The sequence below is a fragment of the Culicoides brevitarsis genome, chromosome 1, assembly GCF_036172545.1.
Source record: "Culicoides brevitarsis isolate CSIRO-B50_1 chromosome 1, AGI_CSIRO_Cbre_v1, whole genome shotgun sequence".
Taxonomy (NCBI): Eukaryota; Metazoa; Arthropoda; class Insecta; order Diptera; family Ceratopogonidae; genus Culicoides; species Culicoides brevitarsis.
The window spans coordinates 10238942-10261572 of record NC_087085.1 but is presented as its reverse complement, the minus strand read 5'-3'; the positions used below and the strand labels follow the sequence as shown (position 1 = coordinate 10261572).

At 22.9% G+C, this 22631-nt stretch overlaps 1 protein-coding gene across 1 annotated transcript; it reads left to right on the top strand.

The window, feature by feature from the left end:
* Window positions 1-15119: 15119 nt before the first annotated feature.
* LOC134836916 (esterase B1-like) lies at window positions 15120-17763 on the top strand. The gene is made up of 3 exons (XM_063852199.1): window positions 15120-15410; window positions 15467-16354; window positions 17169-17763. The coding sequence occupies exons 1-3, from the start codon at window positions 15123-15125 to the stop codon at window positions 17622-17624; spliced, it is 1632 nt and encodes a 543-aa protein (XP_063708269.1). The 5' UTR covers window positions 15120-15122; the 3' UTR covers window positions 17625-17763.
* Window positions 17764-22631: the final 4868 nt, after the last annotated feature.

Here is a 22631-nt window from a genome sequence, read left to right as displayed (position 1 = left end):
TCAGGTCACACACGTACACGAAAATTACGAGGCAAAATCATGTAGAATTATGATTAATTTAATTCCGTTACACGAAACTTTTTCCTTTTTTTTTTGTTGTTTGGCAGTTTTTCGGCTTACGGTTTATGAATCTGAAGTGCATTAAATAATGTTCAAAAAGTTTCTTCAGGCAATTTATGAAAACATCCAAGTAAACAAGCACAGACACGCCGCACAGTCAAAGTAAGTTAATACTTTGTAAACACACACAGACAAAAATCTGGGACTATTCACGAATAACAAAAAAACCCGCATTTTTTTCGTTTTCTTCATTCTTTACCGCAAATTCTTCTCTTTCTTTTTTTGTAGGGCGTTATCGTCCATCAAGGAATCAACAGGCAATTTTTCAAATGAGTGCTCTCGTTATTGAGATAATTTGCTGTAATGCAACAGGGTCCATGATGGTAAATTGCGTTAGATTATTCATGAGACGCGAATTTCTGGGTGAGTTTTTTACTCGAAATTCCATTTTGTGCAGAATTCCAGCGAAAGAAGCCCCACCCTTGCTTAAAAATTTAATAATCGTGCATGAAAGAGAAGCTTTTGAACAAAAAAATGGAAAAAAAATATGAAAACCGCGCTCTTATCTTGAATTAAGGCGGTAGATATGTATGGCACAAATACCATCGACTTTCACAAAACAACATACTAAACCATTAAAACTTTCCCTTTACAATTTTTTTCTTTATTTTTTACTTTTTTCGACATTTTTTGTTCTTGTTCAACCAGACTAGAACGTTGAATCCCTTTTACGGCGTTTTTTCTGTGTCTTTTGTTATCATGGGAAACAAGACGGCTTCTTTAAAAAAAAAATTTTTTATGTTCATGCCAACCAAGGCTAATACGAATTTTACAATATATGTCGTGGATGGATAAAGTCTGAAGTAGATGACCATTATAATAATAATTTTTTTCATATTTTATTTATAACTTTCGCTTGAAAAGCAGCAAAAAACACAAGAAAGTACTTTAAAACGATATTAGTTTCACTTAGTGAGGCAAAACAAACCGCAGTCAGTCGTCGCGCGTTTGTTTATGAATTATAGGTTCCTTTTCGTCTCTCATTTTTTATTTTATTATATTTTTAGAAAAGGTACCGCTTTTATTTTTACATCATAGATCATTAAAAGAATTTTTTTTAGGGACATTGTCTCGCAGTTGACGATGAAAAATGTGTCCTTTTGTTATTTATTTCCCGAAACAAAAAAAAAACAAAAAAAAAACTCTTGGCGTCATTCACCTTTATGAGCCTTTTTTACTGCCGAACACAAAAAAAATAATAAAAAAAAGAGAAACAACTTGATTCAAGTAATCACTTATATAAAACAATTTATCTTATCATAATTATTGAGGCGTAAGGGAAACGGTCAAAAGTAATCAAAAAATGTGTCAATTCAGAGTTTTAAAAAAATACGCCGAGCAGGTCAGAAACAGAAGTTTAAATGATGAATTAATAATGCTTTTTAATAATAAATTTTATTTTAGAATGACACTCAGCAAAAAAAAACTTGTTGAAGGGAAGGTAAAAAAAATGAATTATTGTAGAAAAAAATTAAATTACAAAAAAAAAGAAAAATTTTTTAGCAAGAATTGGATTATCCAGTTTGTAATTAAAATATAAAAAGTTTTGAAAAAGGTACAAAAAGGTAAAAATTAAGCAAAAATTTTGTTTTTAAAAATATGAAAAAAATTCCATCGAAGCAGCGTAAAGTTCGTTTAAGCACCCTTTGCTTAAAAGGTAAAAATATTAAAAAAATTATAAAGAATTTACAAGAAACATATTTTTAAAGAAATTTTTCACCTTTCTGAAAGTTATTTGATTCTGATATTTATTTTTTTATATTGTAAAAATTCTTACATTTCCGATATTTTTTAATTTTTTTTTTGTATTCTTCATTTAAAAAATTTATTTTTTTAATTTTTTTTGGTTAGATTTTTTTTTTAATGAAATGATTAATTTTTTTCATTTCTTAAAAAAAAAATTAAAAAATTAATTTTTTTTTTTATTTTTTTTTTTCAATATTTATTTTTTATTTTTAATAATTTTAAAATTTTTTTAAATTAAAAAATTTATTAAAATTAAATAAAAAAATTATTTTTTAATTCTTTTGGTTAATTTTTTAATAAAAAATATTTATTTTTTTTTTTTTATTATTAATAAAATAAAAAAAAATGTTATTTTTTTAATAATTTTTTTTAATTAAAAAATATTAAATTTTTTATAATTTTAAAATTTTTTTAAATAATTTTATTAAAATTAAAATATTTTTTATATTTTTAATTTTAATCAAATATTTTTTTTTATTTTATTATTTTTTTTTTTAAATAAAAAAAAATATTTTTTTTTAATAATTTATTTAATTTTATTAATTTTTTTTAATTTTTTTTATTTTTAATATTTTTAATTTTGACATAAAAAAAAATTAAATATTTAATAAACGAAAGAATTTTAATTTATAAATTATTTAAATAAAATTTTAATTATTAAAAAATAAATGCATTCATATAACGTCGATTATTTTTTAAATTTGATATTCGATTTTTCATAATTTTTCATAAACCTCATTTCTTTACTTTCACATATCAGTAAAATTAATTTCGACACATGCTTTTTTAATTACGGATTTTCAGTCAACTTTAATATAAAATGAATTTTTATTAAATTTTATGCCTTCTAGCATGTTCAACTGAATATTTTATGAGCTCATTTATTCTTATTTCAATAATTTTTCCCTCCTTTCATCAGAAATTATTCACTTTTAACCCTTTTATTAAAAAAAAAATTATATGAAAACATTTTATTCACATTACGAGTTAAAAAAATATCAAAAACATTTAATCATCATCAACAATCTGTACAGAAATCTCTGCGGACATCAAACAATCATCATCATCATCAAATCAATAATTGCGATCTTTAACGCCTGTCTATCATTATCATCCCCCGTGTTTGCGCACAAAACTCGGAATGAGTATGCATTAAATGTCAAAATCAATTGGCATCATTTATCCTGACGGGCAGTAAATATTTTGCAATGTGAAACAATGACCACAGGCAGTCTCTCTCTCTCTCTGCATGAGACTGACTGCAAAAATATCTTTTGTTCTTTTTTTTTGCACAAAGTATTTACATAAGCATTACATTATATAATGTCGAACAAGCTGCAAGTCACTGGGGAAATATTAGCCACACATTCGAGGAAATAATGCCGCCTTTAATTTCCTCTTTCTTCTTCCAATTTTATCGAACGAACGATTTTTCGATTTTTTTTTTTTTTTCGTCGTCAGCTTGTTCGTTAATTGCATGCCGCAACATTTACATGTTTTCGTCAAATTATAATCTGTTGATACCCATTTAAGTTTTTAATCATAATAAAATGCCAGTAGCCATTTGATAAAATTTTGCGTGCTAATTGTTTACATTATCTCTTTCGCTTGGGATAATTGTTTTTTCCGTTGCAGATAATTGATAATATCATCGTCATTAACATTGGTAAAAAAAATATGATCAGTTCGAAAACAAATATTTAATGAGAATATGCGGTTCTTTCAATTATTTTATTTACTTGTTTTTTCAAATATTTTTAATTGAATTTTTGTTTTTAACTTTTTTGAGTTTCACCTTATAAAAAATTTTCTTTTGATAATTTTTTTAAATAAATTAAACATAACATAAAAAAATAAAAATTATTAAAAAAAATTTCTTAAAAAAAATTAAATTTAAAAATTTTAATAAATTTTTAATTGTATTTATCAATTAAATAAATATTTTAATTTTTTTTTAGTAAATTATACTTAAATTTTTAAAAATTAAAAAAAAAATCAAAATAATTATAATTAATTATGAAACTTATTTTTTTTTTTTTGAAAAAATAATAATAATATTTTATTTGATAAAAAATTATATTTTAATAAAAAAATTTATATAAAAAATATAAAATTTGTAATAAAAAAATAAAAATTGATAAAATATTTAATTAATGACTTATTAAAATTTAATAGATTATTAATTAAAAAAATATAAATTTTTTAAAATTTATAAAAAAAATAATTTTTAAAATTATAAATAATTGACAAAATAATAAAATTCTTCTCGGAGCTAAAATTTAATTTTTATTTTTTTTTAATATTTTTTTTGCTATTTAATTTTTTAAATTTATTTGATAATTAAAATTAAAATTATTGATTTTTAAAAAAATAATCAAAAATTAATAAATCTTTTCAGTGAAAAATTTGTCTTTCTATAAGAACTAAATTTAATTTAAAAAATAAATAAATTTAAAAAAATTCAATCAATTTATTCATCCAAAAAATTATTTAATCCTAAATATCGGTTCTGTCTGCAGCAAGAGACTAACCGTCGACTGATCCAAATTGAATGGAGGAACAACAGCATATTTTATTGTCATTCGATATATTGAATCGAATATAAATACCAAAAATTTTACGTCTATTTTTAGCTCTTTTTTCTGTTTCTCTTGTTGTGGATGTGTGAACTGAAGTGAATGTAAGTGCACATTCATGTATCAGGGAAAACATACCTCAACTGGGCTTTTTTTTTTTTTTTTAAAAAAAAGAGAATCCTCTCTTGTGTCGACATTTATTATTTATCAAAAGAAGACAAAAAAAAATGCGAAACGGAAATAGGTCGTTTCATTCTTGATGTGCTTTTTTGTGTGCGAAAAACTAAATAAGTTTTTTTTATGAAAAAAAAAATTGAAAAGAAAGAAAAATCATCAGCATCGAAGGTTGTTTAGCTCGCTCGCGTCTAAAACGTGATAGTGTCGAAAGGTATTATTATTGATTTTCATACAATAATTTTTTTTTGTAGTTTCACGGTGTGGCTTAAATTTCTTATACAATGAGCAGTACAAAAAATTTTCATTACGTTCTCCTTTTTACTTTTTTTTTCATTGTAGTTTTATTTTTGTTTGATGTGGAAACCTACACTTTGTGTGTCAGACTCTGAGGCAGTTATAGGTATTCTTTAATGTGCTCGATATGTGTGTATTTTCTTTTATTATTATTTTAATATTTCCACAGGCGAGCTGCGAGTGCGAGCGACGGAATGAGCGTGTGGATTGGCAAGAGCGAAAAAAAATGAAAGAACCTGCTTGCTTGCATACTTTAACCAAATGCCATGCCATGCCAGAGGTATGTTTTTAAACAATTTTCCAAGAATTTGTACCCCTTTCACGCTAATATTTGCTTTTCATTTACCTCACATCCTCAACGTTGATCGCGCTGATAATAATGTGGAAAATGACAAAAAAAAACCCTAAGAGTGGATTAAATTAGGGCAATTCAAATTTGTTTTACATTTTCAGTCGTTTGGTATATAAAAATTAGTTAAAAATTCAATGCGATGAAAAGAGTTAAAAATTTTATCAAAAATTAATTAATTTAATTCAATTAAAATTAATTTAATTTTTATCAATAATAATTTAATATTAAATTTAATTTAATTAAAATTAATTAATTAATTTAATACTAAAATTAATTAATATTAAATTTAATATGTCAATAAAAAATAAATAATTTCTCAAGATTTTTTTAAAAATATACCTACAAAAAAATTTTGTTTCATAATTTGTATTTAATTTAAATTAAATTAAAATCAATATTTTATTTAATTTGAGTTATTAATTTAATTTATTAATTTAAATTTAAAATATTAATTTTCCAACAATTTATCAAAATAATTAATTTTTAAGTAATTTTACTAATTGAATTAGTTTTTTAAAATTTTTTTTTAGGTTTTCTGGTTCTCGCATTTTTTCATAATGTTTTTACTCTCTAATTTTTTTTTTTTAATTTATTTATTTTTTTTAAAATTAATTTAATTAAATTAATAAATTTTTAACTTATTTTTGAAATTTTTTCGAAAGATTACATTTTATGAATTTTAATTTTTAAATTTTATCAGGTTTTAATTTAATTAAATTTTGTAATATGTAAAATTAAATTTTTAAAAATTTTAGATAATAAATTAAAATATAAAATTAATTTTAAAAAATAAATTAAATTAAAATAAAAAAAATTTAAATATTTTTGTAGAAACAAAAAACTATTTTTTTTCTATAAAAATTATTTTATTTTATTTTTTTTTTTGCTTTTATTAAAATTATTTTAAAAATTTATATTTTCAGACAAAAAAAGTAAAACAAATTTGAATCAGCCTCACTTAAAACTTCATGTATAATCAAAAATTTTCGTGAAAATCAATTTAGCAACCGCAGATACGGCAAAAAAACAACAACAACTCGAGTTGATTGAGTAGAAAATTGAAAATTCTATTAATCTCATTTTAAAATTTTAACATCAATCTCTTTGCCTTCCCGTGTATGGCACACGCTCGAAACCTGAACAAACAATACTCGGCAACGACGACGTCGAGCGACAGCAGCAAGAGTAGCAAAAATATGACATAATAAGATTATCTCTTCGAAAAACCGAAAGACATGCCACCGTCATGCATTGAACGGCATAAAAGACACATTTGTACGTCATGTTCACCGGAGGTTCTCGTAGCAGCAAGGCTAAATATATCGTACCTTCGTTTAGAAAATTGCTTGCAAATTTTATGCATATTATTTGATGTTTTATGAAATTATGTTTTTTTTCTCTCTTTCTTCTTCATGTCGAAGCGGATTGTCGAACATTTCTACTTTTTTTTTTCATTGTAGCAAAGTCGGTGTCTGTTTAAAACTGTGACTGACTGACATGAATACTTTTCTCCGCAGAAACTCGAGAAAATATGAAGTAGTAATAATGGAAGTGCAGAATTGTGACTGCAAGAGTAAGTGAGTGTAACTTGAATGGGTTTTAATGTCAATAATAAAAATTGAAAGTAATGTAACGTTGAATGGGGGTGATTTTAATGCTCATGCCTTATGGTGCAAGTTACCGCTTCAGCGATTTCTTTTTTATTTTTTGTTGTTGGTGCAATGGACAGGATGTCAATGACGACGCGCAGAAGATTGCTCTCCATTAACAAGTCACGACCTGAAAGCTGCTAGAAAATTATATCGTTGCAAAATCACAGAGAGAACGAGTTTGCATGCCTGAAACTATTTTTAGAATTGCATTCATTTAAAAATGAAACAACAAAAAAACTTTTTTTTATATTTTTCTTGAATGGCATTAGATGAAATTATTAATGAAGATACTCTTTAAAAAGTTTTTAAACAAAAAATTTTAATAAAAAAAAGGAAAATTTTAAAGTTTTTGTTTAAGTTTGGGTGAAAGTTGATACGAAAATCTGTTTTAAATTCTTATTTTTGTTTTTTACGAATATTAAAGAATATTTATTTAAAATTTCTCAAGAAGTGCCTTTTAATGTTTTCCGTTGAAATCTTTCATGTTTTCATTAAATTAACAAAGTAAATGACTCATTTTTTTATTTTGTTGATGAAAATTTTTCTGAATTTTATTTTTATTTTTTTTTATTAATTTTATTTAAATTATTTATTTAAATAAATTTAAATTAAAAAAAAATAATAATTAAAAAATTATCAAATTTAAATTAAATTTTTAACTTAAATAAATAATAAAAATTATTTTAAAGAAAAATATAAGTTAATTAATATTTTAATAATAAAAGTTATTTAATAAATTATTAAAAATTAATTTAATCAAATAAAACAAAATCTAATTAAAATATGTATTACTCATAAGAAAAAAAAGGTTAAAAAATATTTTTTCGAAAAGATTCTCGAATTTTCTTTTTTAATATAATTTTTATATATTTTTTAATAGATTTAGTTAATTTTAATTATTTATTTTTTTATCTATCTTCAATAATTTTTTTTTAAATTTATTTTGTACCTACATATTTTGAATTTTTTAAAATAAAAATTTAAGAAAAATAATTAATAAAATATAAAGAATTAAGTAGTATAATTAATAATTAAAAAATAATTAAAATTAAAAAAAATATATTTTAATATTTTTTTTTCAATTATTATTATTTTTAAAAAATTCAAAAGAAATTTAAAATTTTCTTATTTTTATTTTTTTATACCTATTAATTATTAAGTTTATTTTTTAATTTATTTTTTTAAATTTTTTTTATTTTTTAAATTTAATTAATTTTGAAATTAAAAAAATCATTTATTTAATTTAATTTAATTAATTAATAAAAAAATATATTTTAGAAAGAAAAATGTTATGTCTTTTGAAGACTTATTTTTTTATAAATTTATAAAAAAATTTTAAATTTTTTTTCGTATTGACTTTAAAAAATTTTCATACGTCTCAATCTTAAACATACAACTGAAATAACGACAAAAACTCTTCAAAATATAAAATTTACAATTTTTTTTTCATCTCCGTTTCATTCTTCTTATCATTCAACTCTCACATTATCTCTCGCAAAAAAAAAACTATTTTTATCCTGAAATAGTGACGCATTAGCCTTCCTCCTTCCTCTTTTCCATGCACGACATCCTACAGCAAATAATGGAACATGAACTGATAAAACTTGGATAAAACTATACATTTCGTAATAAAAATAGAAAAAAAGAATTATCCTGGATCCTTGCTTCATCAATTCCTATCAAGCGTTAAAAGAGAAAAAATAAAAAAAAATAAACTAAAATGCGACTTTTAATGTAAAACTTCAGATAAGACAAAATATAAGGAAAATTGATTTTTTTCCCTTTTTTTCTTATTCAGAACTCGATAACTCGACATTGTATCCCCAAGTTTGTTTTGCTTCACATTTGACTGAGCTTCATTACGACGTGCAAAAATATTGTCTTTTCTTTAGATTTTCAGTTGGATTGATGCCGGAGTCGTCGTCGTCGTTACGGAGTTGAATAAAAGTTTTTTCTTTTTTTTCTCTTTTTTTTTTGAAATGCAAATTCAAACCTATATTCATGTGTTGTTTGACTTTCACATAAAATTATGTTTATTTTTTGCAGTGTTTCTGCGTCGTTATCATCGTTAAGGAGCATCCCATCGGATGAAAACTAAACAATTCCTCCGTATAAGTTTACAAGTTTCGCAGAGCGGCATAAAAATTTGATTCCTCTGGGCTGTCTTTTTATAATCAGTCATGCATAAAAGTCTCTCCAACCCGACTTTCGTTACGTAAAAATAAACTAAAATAAAATCAACTCAGCAAAAATCGAATAATTTAAGCAAAAAACCTTTTTTATCGTCGTTTCAACATTTTTTTTCTCTTTAGACTCGACTCTTGCTTAGTGAAACGAATAAAAAACCATTAATTAAACAAACACATCATCGTGCATCATTAATCATCTGTCTTCTATTTCTTCGTTTTCGACGTGTTTCTTGTAGTTGTCACCTTCTTCGTCGAGTCGTGACATTCGGCTGCGGACACTTTCGGTGATTTAATGTCCTTGTCGCGCACATTGGAAGAGAGAGCTCTCAAAAATTGATGGCGCAACAAGTGGAAACCCATTAATAATTCAAACAAAATTTACGCCCAGTTGTCAATCCGGTGAATATATGTTTGAGATTTTTTTTCGGGTGCCGAGTTTATTTAAGCGAAAAAATATTTGATATGTTAATTTTTGCTCTTTTTTTATTAACGCGGTACTTGTGATGATTTTTGTTTGATGAGTCTGTTGTAGCCAAATTATTACGTGTGTTAAATGAGCAAATTTTGGCAAATTTCTCGGTAAAGCATTTGTGAAATTGGGCGTGCAAAATTGGTTTTTTGTTTCATCTGTTTGATGAAATGGAAAATTTTAGAAATTGCTCATGAGGGAGTCGTTTTATTGGAAAAAAAAAGTAATCTATGAATTATTTTTTATTTCAAGGACTTGACTTTTTTCATAAAAGGGATTTTTTGCCAAGGTAGAAAATTTAATTTTATTTTTTTTTTAATTTATGATTTTTATTATTTTTTTTTTTTTAAATTTAAAATATATATTTTAAAAAAAATAACTTTAACAGAAATCGATGGTTTTCTTAACAAAAATTAAATTTTTTCACTACAAAGTCAAGAAATATGGTCAATTCTTTGTTTACGATCATCAAAAGGGATTCCTTTTTGCCTGATTTAAAAATTAATGCCTTGCAAGCATTGTATTGAGATTTTATTTTATTTTGTCTGACCCAAACATTTATCTTTTTTGATCAAAGCCAATCAATGTAATTTCTTCTTTGAACTTTAATTTTCTAATTTTATTTCCAAAAAAATCTTGATTATTTTAATTTTTAATTTAATTTAATTTAACAAAATATTTGTCAAAACTAATAAAAAAAATTAAATAAAAATTTAAAAAAAACCAAATTTTATTTTAAAAAATGAATTTAATTTATTTATTTTAATTTTTTTTTAAATTTTATTCTATCTAATTTTAAAAATTAAATTTTCTTATTTTAAACAGACAAAAAGTCAATTTATTCAGTACAAAAGTTTTTGATGTCCTTTAAATTTAGAAAAATAAATTAAAAATAATATTCAAAACTTAAATAATTTTTTTTTGACGACACCTTTAATAATGTAGAAATTAATTTTTAAAATTGAGTAGAATTTAATTTTTTTAAATAAAATTTTAAATTTTATTAAATAAAATAAAATTAAATTTTATTTAAAAAAAATAAATTAAATTTTATTAAACAATGTTAAATTAAAATTTATTAAATAATAAAATTTATGGTTATAAAAAATCCAAAATAAAAATATTTATTTTTTTGATTATTTTAATTTGTTTTAATAAAAAAATTTTTTCCATAGAAAAAAGTTAAAAAAATTTTTAAATAAATTTATAAAAATTTATTTTGAAACTTTATAATTTTAATTTTTTATCTATTTTTTTTTGCGTAAAATAAAAATTTTTTCGTAGATTCTCAATTTATTATTATTTAATCTTTCAACTTGATGACTTTATTAACATCATTCTAAAAATAAATTTATTATCGACCTTAATAACATTAATAGACACGTGCTCATAAATTATGCATCTATTGACAACCCGAAAAAATTAGGTCAATTAAAAAAAGGGACAACATATGATAATAAAAGGACCGCCAATCAACACTTTAAACAAAAAGTAAACATCAAAGAACAAAAATTCCTTTAAAACCTAAAAATTTAATATTAAAAAAAATTAAAAAATTTCTAACTTAAATAAAAATCAATGCAATGCACCCAACTAATCAATAAATATCAGATGTTATTGAAAAAATACCTATTAGTTACTTTTCAACATGTAATTACCATACATGACTTCTAATGCACCAAAGCTGTGTACTATCCTTTTAAATCAATTTTCCATCCAACAAATCTCTTGTAAAACATTTTACTTTATTTTTTTTATTGTTCGAATTTCATCTTTTTTTTTCAATTTTCATCCAAACCGCACATGAAAAAAAAAAAAGAAAAAGTCATACACACACAAAAAATTCCCAAGTCGACTCATCATACAAGCAATTTATTTCAGTATTCAGTGGAAAAAATAATTTAAATCATTTTTTTTGTAATCTTGTCAAAACCAGTTAAATCCAGTAGGTAGCAACCTGCCGAACATTTTTTCTTTAGTATTTAACATTTAAATCCTCGTATTTTTTGAAACGCATTTATTTTATTTTAATGATCCACAAAATGTATTTTTTTCTTCTTTGTGTGAAAAAAAAAAAAAATACTTATAAATCAACGCACGGGCAAATTTTTATTTTATTTTTTTTTTTTTGCAAAGATTTTTTTTTTATAAGAGGTAAAAATAAAATTTTGTCACAACATTTATTACATAAATTTTTTTTGTTACTTTTTAAATTAATTTCAGCTTCTGATTCACTTTAAATTTTTTTTCGTAGTCGAAACTTCTGTTCAACACATGTTTTATTTTTATTTATTATATATGTTTTTGTTACAAAAAAAAATCTACTGATCAGCAAATATTTGATATAATTTCTTTTTTGTTTAATTTTTTATTGTGATTTTTATTATTAGGTATTTTTTTTATTTGAAGCTCGCACGCAAACCTGATGTATTTTATGTTTAATTTTTGTTGTTGTGGTCGGTTTTGTGCTTTTAACAAGATTTAAAGTTAGTTGTGACACTAATATATTTGCTTTTGTACACTGACGGTCATTAGTTGGCTTTTCACATTTTTTTTAAAGGTTTCTTATGCTTATAAAATCACTTCTTTTGCTGTAATATAATAATAATAATTAATAATTTTATTTGTTTTCACTCATTTCTTCGCATTATTTTATTACATTAATTATTATTGCTTGTTTTCGACACTTGGATATTTTTTTTTATCCTTTTATAGCACTAATTTATCGCGTCTAGTGTTTGATTACTCGTTGCAATTATCATTATTAAGTATTTTTTGGTTACTTTTTGTATTATTTCATTAGCATTATGCCGCATTTCCATTCATGACGTTTACTTTTTTCCATTCAGTGTCGTAATGAATTATTGATACAATAATGATTGCTGCGCTCGCTACAGAGCTCTATGTCTCTCGTTTCGTATTTATTTGTGGTATCATTATGTAGTATAAACACACATTTTACTTGTGCAAGCATACGAATGGGAGCACCATAAATAGTTTTACTTTTTTTTTTACACCAACAAATAAAGCGCTAAATCAATATACCAAGAAACGATGATGTCGACAACGACAAGGGACGACCAAATAATCCTGGTTCAGGCTATTATAATGTTTCGGCTCACCGATTCAATGTACATAATATTTTTATTTTATTTTTTTTTCTATAGATTAGTATCACAGAATGAATGGATTGAGAACCAGTAAGAACCTTTATGTAGGAATAACAGGTATTATAAGCAGATAAATATCGCTCTTTTTATAAATCTTTTATTTTTTATGTTGTAAGTAAGTTAAATAAGTATCTTTCTTGACGCTATTTTTTTTTCGCAAATATGATAAATTATTTAATGCAACATTTTTTTGTATTTTACGGTGCAAACAGGAAACTTGTAGTCGAGTTATTTTTTTTTTTATAAAAAATACACTCGAGTCATATCACAACACAGCGAAAAGAAAATAAAAGTTGGTACTGTCGATTTTTTTTATTATTTTATTACTTCACTTGACATTTTTATCAACAATTTATTTTATTTTTTTTTATCTAAATCTGCATCAATTTCTTTGTTATAATTTTTTTTTATTTTTTTTATCAGTAATTGTCGACACTTTATTATTTTTTTTTGTGTTAATAACCCAGAAATTTTATTTTTTTTTGCGTTTTTAATTTTTTTTCTTGTCAGCAAATTTTTTACATGCAGGAAAAAATATTAATCATTTTTTTATGCTCTTGTTATTTTTTTTTATAGTAATTATTTGCTTAATTATACACCACAAATATGTTTTAAAAACATTAAATATATATTTATGGTATTTTTTTTTGTTTGCCGTCTTTTTTCGCGTTGTTAGCAAAACCACTGTACATGATAAATGTCTACGACCAACTGTTGGTCGTATAAATTTTCCATATCGTTGTACCTTGTTTTGTCTGATAAATATTTCCAAGCGACGACGAAGCGACGTGCAATCAAACAGATGTGTCGTATATGCATACAAATAAAAAGTGTATATGAAGGCAGTTGTGTATAGTTTGCGAAATTCCCCTCTTTTTTTCGCGTATGTGTTTGGAGTGTTGGGGAGTTTAGTTCCCCTTTGAAGATGTACACTGTTAAAAATTGGAGTTATGGAGAAGTTTTTAATTAAATTTAGAGTTTTATTGGATTTTTCATGAGAAATTTCAATTAAAATTAAAAAAAAATTAAATTATTTTTTAATTTAAAAATAAAAATTTTAAATTATAATTTTTGTGAATTTTTTTTGAAAGCGAAAAAAAAATTTTTTAAATAAAAAATATTTATGTCTTTGTTTTAAAAATAAAATAAAATTAATTTTTATCAGAAATTTTTCTTATTCAAGCCAATTTTTTTATTAAAATAATATAATTAATTAATAAAATAATTAAAAAATTTAATTAAATTAAATTATTTAATTAATTTTTTTATGTTTTAATTTAAATTTAAAAAAAAATGTTAGAAATTCTTAATTTTTATTTAAAAGATTATTTAATTGTATAAAATATTTATGTTTTAATTAATCATAATGAATCATAAAAAAATAAATTAAATTATAATTATAATTATTTAAAATTAATTAATTATTAGAGTATTTTATTTTAAATTTATTTAATTATTTTAATTTTCTTTATTAAGATTATATTTGAATTTTTTTAATGAAAAATTATTTTATTAATTAAACTATATTTTTTTCTAAAAAAAAAATTGATTTTAAAATAAATTAAAATATTTAAAAATTTAAAATATGATATACTTTAGATATTAAAAATTAAAGAAAAAAAAAATAATTAAATATTTTTTGTTAATTTTTACAATCAAAATTGTTTTTTAAAAAAATGTATTTACATTCGTAAAAGAAATTAATTTTATTAATTGATCAATAAAAGATTTTTTTTGAAATAAAATTTAAATAAATTTTACTATTTAATGAAAAAATATTAATTTTAATGAAAAAAAAATCAAAATTTTTCTGCATTTTTTTTTAATTTTTCTATAAAGTAAATTAAATAAATTAAAATAAATTATATGTATTTTTTAAAAAATATTTAAAAAAAAAAATATAAATGGACACAAAATTGAATATCTCCGCATGCCTTCAAAAAAATTCTGATAATATTGATAAGTAATTCACAATTTAAATTTTAATACAGTTTAATCAGATAAGATCATTTCATTCATAAAAATTTCATTTATTCGCAGTTTGTTATTGTTATTGAAACAAAAAAAAACTTCGTTAGACAACAAATAACGAAATGTTATAACGACTCACCCGATTTTTGCCGAACGATTTAATTTTTTTTTTGTGTTAGAGCAATTTAAATTATTTAATTAACAAAAAATGTTCGATATTTCTACACGAATGATTCTTACGTACAGAAGATTAAGTCATACATCGCACAACTCAAGTACAAAACGAGCTCAAAGGCCGCTTTAGGTCGTCTAACGCATACAGATTTGGCGTTATCGTACAAAACCTCAACTTCATAAATTGACTAAATTTGTCGTTTTGTGCTTTATTTGAAGTTCAATCGTCAAAATGAGCGCAGCAACGTCAATTGTTTCAACGAATTCGGGTCCCGTGATGGGAATTTCGAAGAAAACGGATTTAGGAAAGGAATTTTTCTCGTTCCAGCATATCCCGTATGCGCAACCCCCGCTTGGAGAATTACGTTTTCGTGATCCGAAGCCTGTTAAGAGTTGGAGTGAAGTTGTCGATTGCACGAAAGAGGGTTCAGCAGCGACGAATATCGATATTTTTCTGCCCGATGGACCAAAATTAGTTGGATCTGAGGATTGTTTGGGATTGAATGTCTTCACGCCTGATGTGAGATTTCATAAAAAATTGATTTTTATCAAAAATTAATGATTTTTCTTCCGTAGTTGAAGCCATCGAAGCCCCTGCCAGTTTTTGTTTGGATCCACGGAGGCGGATTTCTATGGGGAAGTAGCAGCACGTACTTTTACGGACCAGATTTGGTAGTTGAGAAAGACGTCATCTTCGTTTCCATCAATTATCGTCTCAATATTTTCGGATTTCTCTCGTTGAAAGATCCAAAAGTCGGAATTCCCGGAAATGCAGGCTTGAAAGATCAATCGATGGCTTTGAAATGGATCAAAGAGAACATTTCTCATTTTGGAGGCGATCCAAATAACATCACAATAGCAGGCGAAAGTGCCGGCGGAGCTTCTGTCAATTATCATCTTATCTCTCCCTTATCTCGGGGATTGTTTACTCGTGCAATCGCCATGTCTGGCTCGCCTTTAACGCCATGGGCAACCGCAAATCGAGATTATAACAAATATCTGAAGAAATTTGTAAAAAATCTCGGATTAACTGGCGACGAGGATGACATGACGATCTTTAATGCGATCAATTCAAAAAGTGCCGAGGAGTTATCTCGTATTAATGCGAGTTTAATTGATCCGCAAGACATGTTGGTGAATACGGAGCTTATGGCAGTTTTTGTGCCGCAAGTTGAACCGTATGTCAGTGAAATGTGTTTCTTGCCAAAATCGCCTCTCGAATTGGGACGCGATCCGTGGAGTAAAGATGTTGATGTCATTTTTGGCGGCGTTTCTGATGAAGGATTGTTTTGTTATTATTTTGATAATAACAACATGTTGGATTTTATGGCGCAAGATCATCGTTTTGTGATGTTGCCGGAAATGAGAGAAGGATTAACTGTTGAAGAAGCGCGAAAAAATGGAGATAAGTTGTATGAATTGTACTTTGCGAATGAAGCTGATCGAGTTGCTGGATTTGCTAACGTGAGTAAATTAATTTTTTTTTATATTTTGAAAATTAATTGAGTTAATTTCGAGTTAAATTTGATAAATTTCTTCAAACATATCTAACATATTGTTTTTTTTTTTAATAATTAAATTTAAAACGCTTAATTTTTCTCCGCTTTAAATAAAAAAAAATTTAAAAAATTTCTTTTTCAATAAAAATAATATTAATTTTTTTTAATAAAAATAATATTTAATAAAATTAATTGAGATATTAAATAAAAAAATAAAAAAAAATAAATATAAAAAAATTAATAAATTAAATTAATTAAAATTATTAAAATAAATTAAAATTCAAGTTTTTTAGACTAAAATTAAAAATAATAAAGAAAAATTTAAAATAAAATTTTTCTTGACAAAAAATTCAAAATATTATTCAAAAATCATTTTTTTTTAATTATTCAACACAATATAAATTTTTTAAAATTTTTTAAAAAAGTTAAAAAATTGACAAATAAAACAGATTTTTACAAAAAAAAAATTCTTAAACCTTTTTTAAAAATTATGAATAATTTTTTTTACAAATAAAAATATTAAAATTATGTAAATTTAACTATTGAACGGAAAATAAAAAGCAACATAAAAAAAAATATTTTTATAAAATTTATTAAAAAAAAATTATTTAAAAAAAATATTTTTTTAAATTTTATAAAAAAGAAAATTTTTAAATTTCATTAAAAAAATATTTTTTAAAAAATCGAAATTTTTTATTTTTTTAAAAATTATATCGGAGAATTTCGCAAAAAAAAATTAATATTTTTTTGATAATTAATCGCATATTTTTCTCCTACAGCTCGAAACTGATCGTCAATTCTGGCATGCAATCCATCGTTCGATCATGCAACGACGTCTCCATCCAACTGGATCTGGCAAAACTTATCTCTACAACTTGGTTTTGGACCCCTCGTCTGACGCTCCCGAATACTACAACTTTTTACGGAAGCTCTGTAAAATTCCTCATCGCAAAGGAACTTGTCACACCGAAGATTTCCCTCTGATTTTCAAGACTTTTGCTCCTCGTCTCATGCCGGGTCACGACAACTACGAAGCCCAACAAACTTTCTTGAATTATTTCATGAGTTTTTGTCACAATGGAAGTCTCAATGCGTGGCCTGCTCTCGTCAAAGGAACCACTGAGGACGTTCAATGTCTCGAATTCACTCGAAATGGCTCCGAAATGAAAGAATTACCAAACATTCACAAGCTTCGTATCTGGGATTCGCTCTACAAAGCAAAGGATTTGATATAATTTTCCCCTTGCACAAAAAAAAATTCAAGAGGGAGATGGAAAGGAATGACGTCATTTGCGGCGCAAGCGTAAAACGAGCGAAATTATGTTCTTACACAAAAATGCATACAAATAAATATATTTCGGTCTGCCCCACAAAACAATGACAATTCTCTTGTTTTCTTTATTTAAGCGATTGCTGGTTGTTTTTATTGTTGTATTGTTATGTCGTTTGTACAACATTCCAGTTTCAGCAATACACGAAGTAACAATGTGATAACAACGAGATTATATGCGGCGACAAAAGGAGTCTTTCACGGCATGTTCTATAAATATCACTAAATTCTCGGGAAAAATACACCTAAATTTATGCCAAATTTAAATTATTTGCAGATACAGCGCGCGCCGTAATCAAATCATAATTAATTATGCTGTTTTGTTTATTTTCTAGCATAGAACACAATTTATTCATGAAATTCACCAAACTCAGATAGAGAGATAAATAATCATCATTATAAAGCATGATGATGCGGTGTGTTTGCACGGAAATTCTTCCATTAAAATTTACAAAATTAAGAGATTTGTTAGGCACAGGGACGAAAAAAATATTTAAAAAATAATAATTTAAATAATTATTTTTTTTTTTTACTTTATTTAATTAATTAATTTATTTATTTTAATATTTATTAAAATTATTTATTTCAAATATTTAAATAAATATTAAAATTAAACTTTAAATTAGCTATTTTATAAAATTTTATCTTTTTTTAAGTCAAAAAAAATTAAATTATTTCAATAAGATTTAAAAAAAACCTTTAAAATATTTTTAAAAATTTAGCTGAAAAAATTTTATTTTTAATTTATTTATTTTAATATTTAAATATTTTAAGAAAATTAAATTTAAAAATAATTTAAATTTTTATAATAAAATAATTAAATATTATTATTAATTAATTAATTTTTTTTTTCAATAAGATTTTTGAAAATTATTTTTTAATTTTATAAAAAACGAAATTTTTTAAATGTTTTAAAAAAGACTGTTGAATTGTGTTTATTTTTTTTTAATTTTTGACATTTTCGAACAATTTAAAAAAAATTCGTAAAATTTTTTTTAAAAATAAAAAAAAGAACAAAATTATTTTCAGGTTAATATTTATTATTTTTTATCAATTATTAAAAAATTAAAAATTAATTAATTATTAAATAAAATAATTAATTATTAAAAAAATTAATTAATTAATTAAAATTTAATTATTATCATAAATAATACAAATAATTTTAAAAATATATTTTTCGTCCCTGATTTAGGTTTAATGGAAAGATACAACTCTCCTATCTCTGTCCATTGCGACGTTGCCAACTTTGGGCATGCAACAAGGCGTGATGATGCGATTAAGTAAGTTAACATTGTCATTAAAAATGTAATTTGTTTTTTCGTCTTTCTCCCCGTTTCTCGTTGTCTTTGCTGTCGACGATGTAAAATGCCCAAATAGCTTTGTAAATGGCGCAAATTTTCGTTTCAACAAAGGATGGTAATTAAAAATTGTTGCAAATTTGATGAACAAAGCAAAATTGTCTGTGCAAGACAAAAAAAAACTAAATTTTATGAAAGAAAATTATTATCATCATTATCCTTGCGAAAATGAATTGGAACGTGTAATTTTTGCTTAATGGTGATAGATATTTAATAGTTGTGCTAAATAACCGCAGAAAGAAGACTGAAAATTTAATTGCTGCAAAGTCTTTGCTAATTAATTTATTTAAATCGCTTTTAAGATGCTTAGGTGATTCTCTTTGTGAGTTAAATGGCATCCCAGATCGATGCTGGGTTATTTTGCGGCAAGCGGTTAGACGGCGGGGTTAATTAAACGTAATATTTATTGATATCATTGGAGGCAAACGACGATAGGGATCGTATTTCCAGCAATTGATACGGAGAAAAGTCAAATAGACAATTTAATGAATTGATTGTTAGGGTGAAACGTGAGCCACAGATTTATGTTTGTTCAAGGAATATTTGCTCGGATTGTTTCAATGGATTTATTGAGGCAGGTTTTGATTGAAAATTTATGTAATTTAGAAAATTTCGAATTTTTATAGTAAAAAGTATAATAATTTTAAAAATTTTATAAAAAATATATAATAATAATAATTATAGAAATTTACAATAATTTAAAAAAAAATAAATTTTGTCGTATTTCAAGAAATTTAATTGAAAAAAAATTAAAATAAAATATAAATATTAAGAATAAAATTTTATTATTAATATTTATGAAAATTATTATTTTTGACGTTTTCATTTAATATTATATTAAATTAATTATATTTTTTTAAAAAAAAAAAAAATAAATATAAAAATAAATAAATAATAATTTTCATAAAAAATTGATAGCTACCTAAATTTTATTTTTAATATTTAAATTTTTAAATTATTATTTAAATAGTATTTTAGAAAAAATAATTTTAAATTAATGTATGAATACATTTTTAATAATTAATTTTATAAAACAATAATAAATTAATTTATTTTTAATTTTATTTATTTATTTATTTTTTTTTAATTTTTATAACATAAAATTTTTTAATAATTTAATTTAATTAATTTTTTTACATTTTAAATTTTTTTTTAAATTTTTATAATTTAAAAAAAATATATTAAAATATTTAAACATAAAAAACTCTTTTTATTATTTTTTTTTAATGAATTTAAAAATTTTACAAAAAAAATATTTTTTACGAAACTCTTTTTTACTTTTTTTACTTTTAATAAAAGTTTAGGAAACTTCTAAAGAAATTATACCTCAAGGGAAAAGATTATTAAAATGTAAAAAGTTTATTGAACTCAAGATATTTTTTTTCAATTATCAATATTTAACATACATTCAAAAGATATTCCACAAATTAAAAAAAAAATAAGAGAAAACGACAAAAAATTGCTTGAAAAAATATTTAATTTAATGAATTATTCAAAACTTCTGCGACACCGTAATTGTACAGCCACACAAAAATTGTCAACATTAACGGAATAATAATACGTATACAAATAATATCGCATTAATTCGTGAAAAGAAGACTCTATAGCGGTAAATTTAAATGATATTCATTGTAAAACATGGCATAAATACCTGTCACAGCAATTTAAATTTTTCCATAAACTTATTACGAAAAAGCGACTTCAAAAGTTATCAATTTGCGTATTCAGCAATTATTTATGCGGAAGGCTAATAACGACTAAAATATCAACATAACATTATACCGCAAAAACATTTCCAATTAAAATTAATTTTTATATTAGAGCAAATTCAATTTAACATAATCACATTACAAGCTCGACCTCTAAATTCGTTCCGAATTATATTCAATCAACGAAAAATACGGAAAAAAATAATAAATACCTGGATGCTTATAAAAACACAAAAAAAAATATAACCACAAATTATCCTTTTTATTGTGCAGCTGAAATATAAAACAATAATAATAATGACACACGTTTTTATTGTTATTGCTCCCCTTATTTTATTTTTTTGACTAATTATACAAAAATACATAATTTTTGTGTTGTTTCGTATTGTCAAAAAATAATAAAATACAAGGCAGCTCCATTACCCACAGCGAAATTTGATTATCATTATGACTCGTAGAGAAACAAACGTTTGGCTTGTTATTGTTTCTCGTTCGCTCTTTCTCTTTGGGCTTTTAATAAATAACTTGAATAACCGAGGATTCCTGCTTTGTTGTTTTCCCTGTCATTATTGCCGTTGCTGCTATTGTTATTGTCGTTCATTAGCATACATCATTATTTTGACGATGGAGAATGCAAGAGGCAACTTATGAATATTAAATTGAATATCTCTCTCTCTTAATGTATTGATTTTGAAAGTTTGTGACAAGGTATATTGAATATTGTGAAATTTTTGTGTGTCGCAAATTTTGAAAATTTATATATCTTATTGAGACTAAATTTTTATAGAAAATATTTAAAATTATTTTAAAAATTAAAATTTAATTTAATAATTATTATAAATATTTTTTAAAAATAATTTAAAATATTTTAAGTTTAAAATTTTAATTAAATTATATTTAAAAAAATAATTGAAGTAAATAAATTAAAACAAATTATTTTTTAAATAATATTATTTTTACGTAATTATTCATTTAAATTTAATTTAAACATATAAAAGTTCCAAATTTTTTCCGATGTTTTTGTCCCAAAACATTTTTTTCAAAATTAAAAAATTTAAAAAAAAGTTTTGAAATTTTTTAAAAATGAAAAATTTTTAGCAAATTTGGCCCCTTAATTTATTTTATTAGTTTTTGTATTTACATTAAGATTTATTTAAAATTGATTGAAAGTATTTCAAGTTAAAAATTTAAAAAAAAATTTCATAAAAATAACCGTCAAAAATTTTTGAAAAATATTTTTTAGAAAATATTTTTATAGAAATTAATTAAAATTTCGATTTAAACACAAAAAATTTTAAAAATCGAAAATATTTTTTAAAAAATTTTGAAAATTTCTTGAAAAAATATGGAGAAATACCAAAAAATGGTAAATTTTTATGACATTTTATTTTTTTTTATTTTGCCTCATTGGATTTTCGGCTTTTGAAATTAGAAAAAAACATAAAAAAAATTAAATTTAACTTTAATAATTTTTTAAATATTTTTTTAATTTAAAATTTTTTTAATTGAGGGAATTTCGAGGCAAGAATTATTTAAAAGTTATTCAATTTAAAATTAAATCATTTTATTATTAAATTTATATTAATTATTCCTTTTATTTAAAAAAAATTAATTTACCTACTTAAAAAAAATAATAATTTTATAAATAAAATAAAAACTTATTTTAAATTATTATTAATTTTTTTTAAATTCGAAAAAATCGAAATAAAATTAAATAAATTAAATTACATATTTTAATGAAATGAATTTAAATTCAGAAATATTAATATTTAATATATTTCATAATTTTTTTTTAAATTTTTTTCTAAATTTTCTTCAGAAGTTATGATTATTTTTTATAAAAAA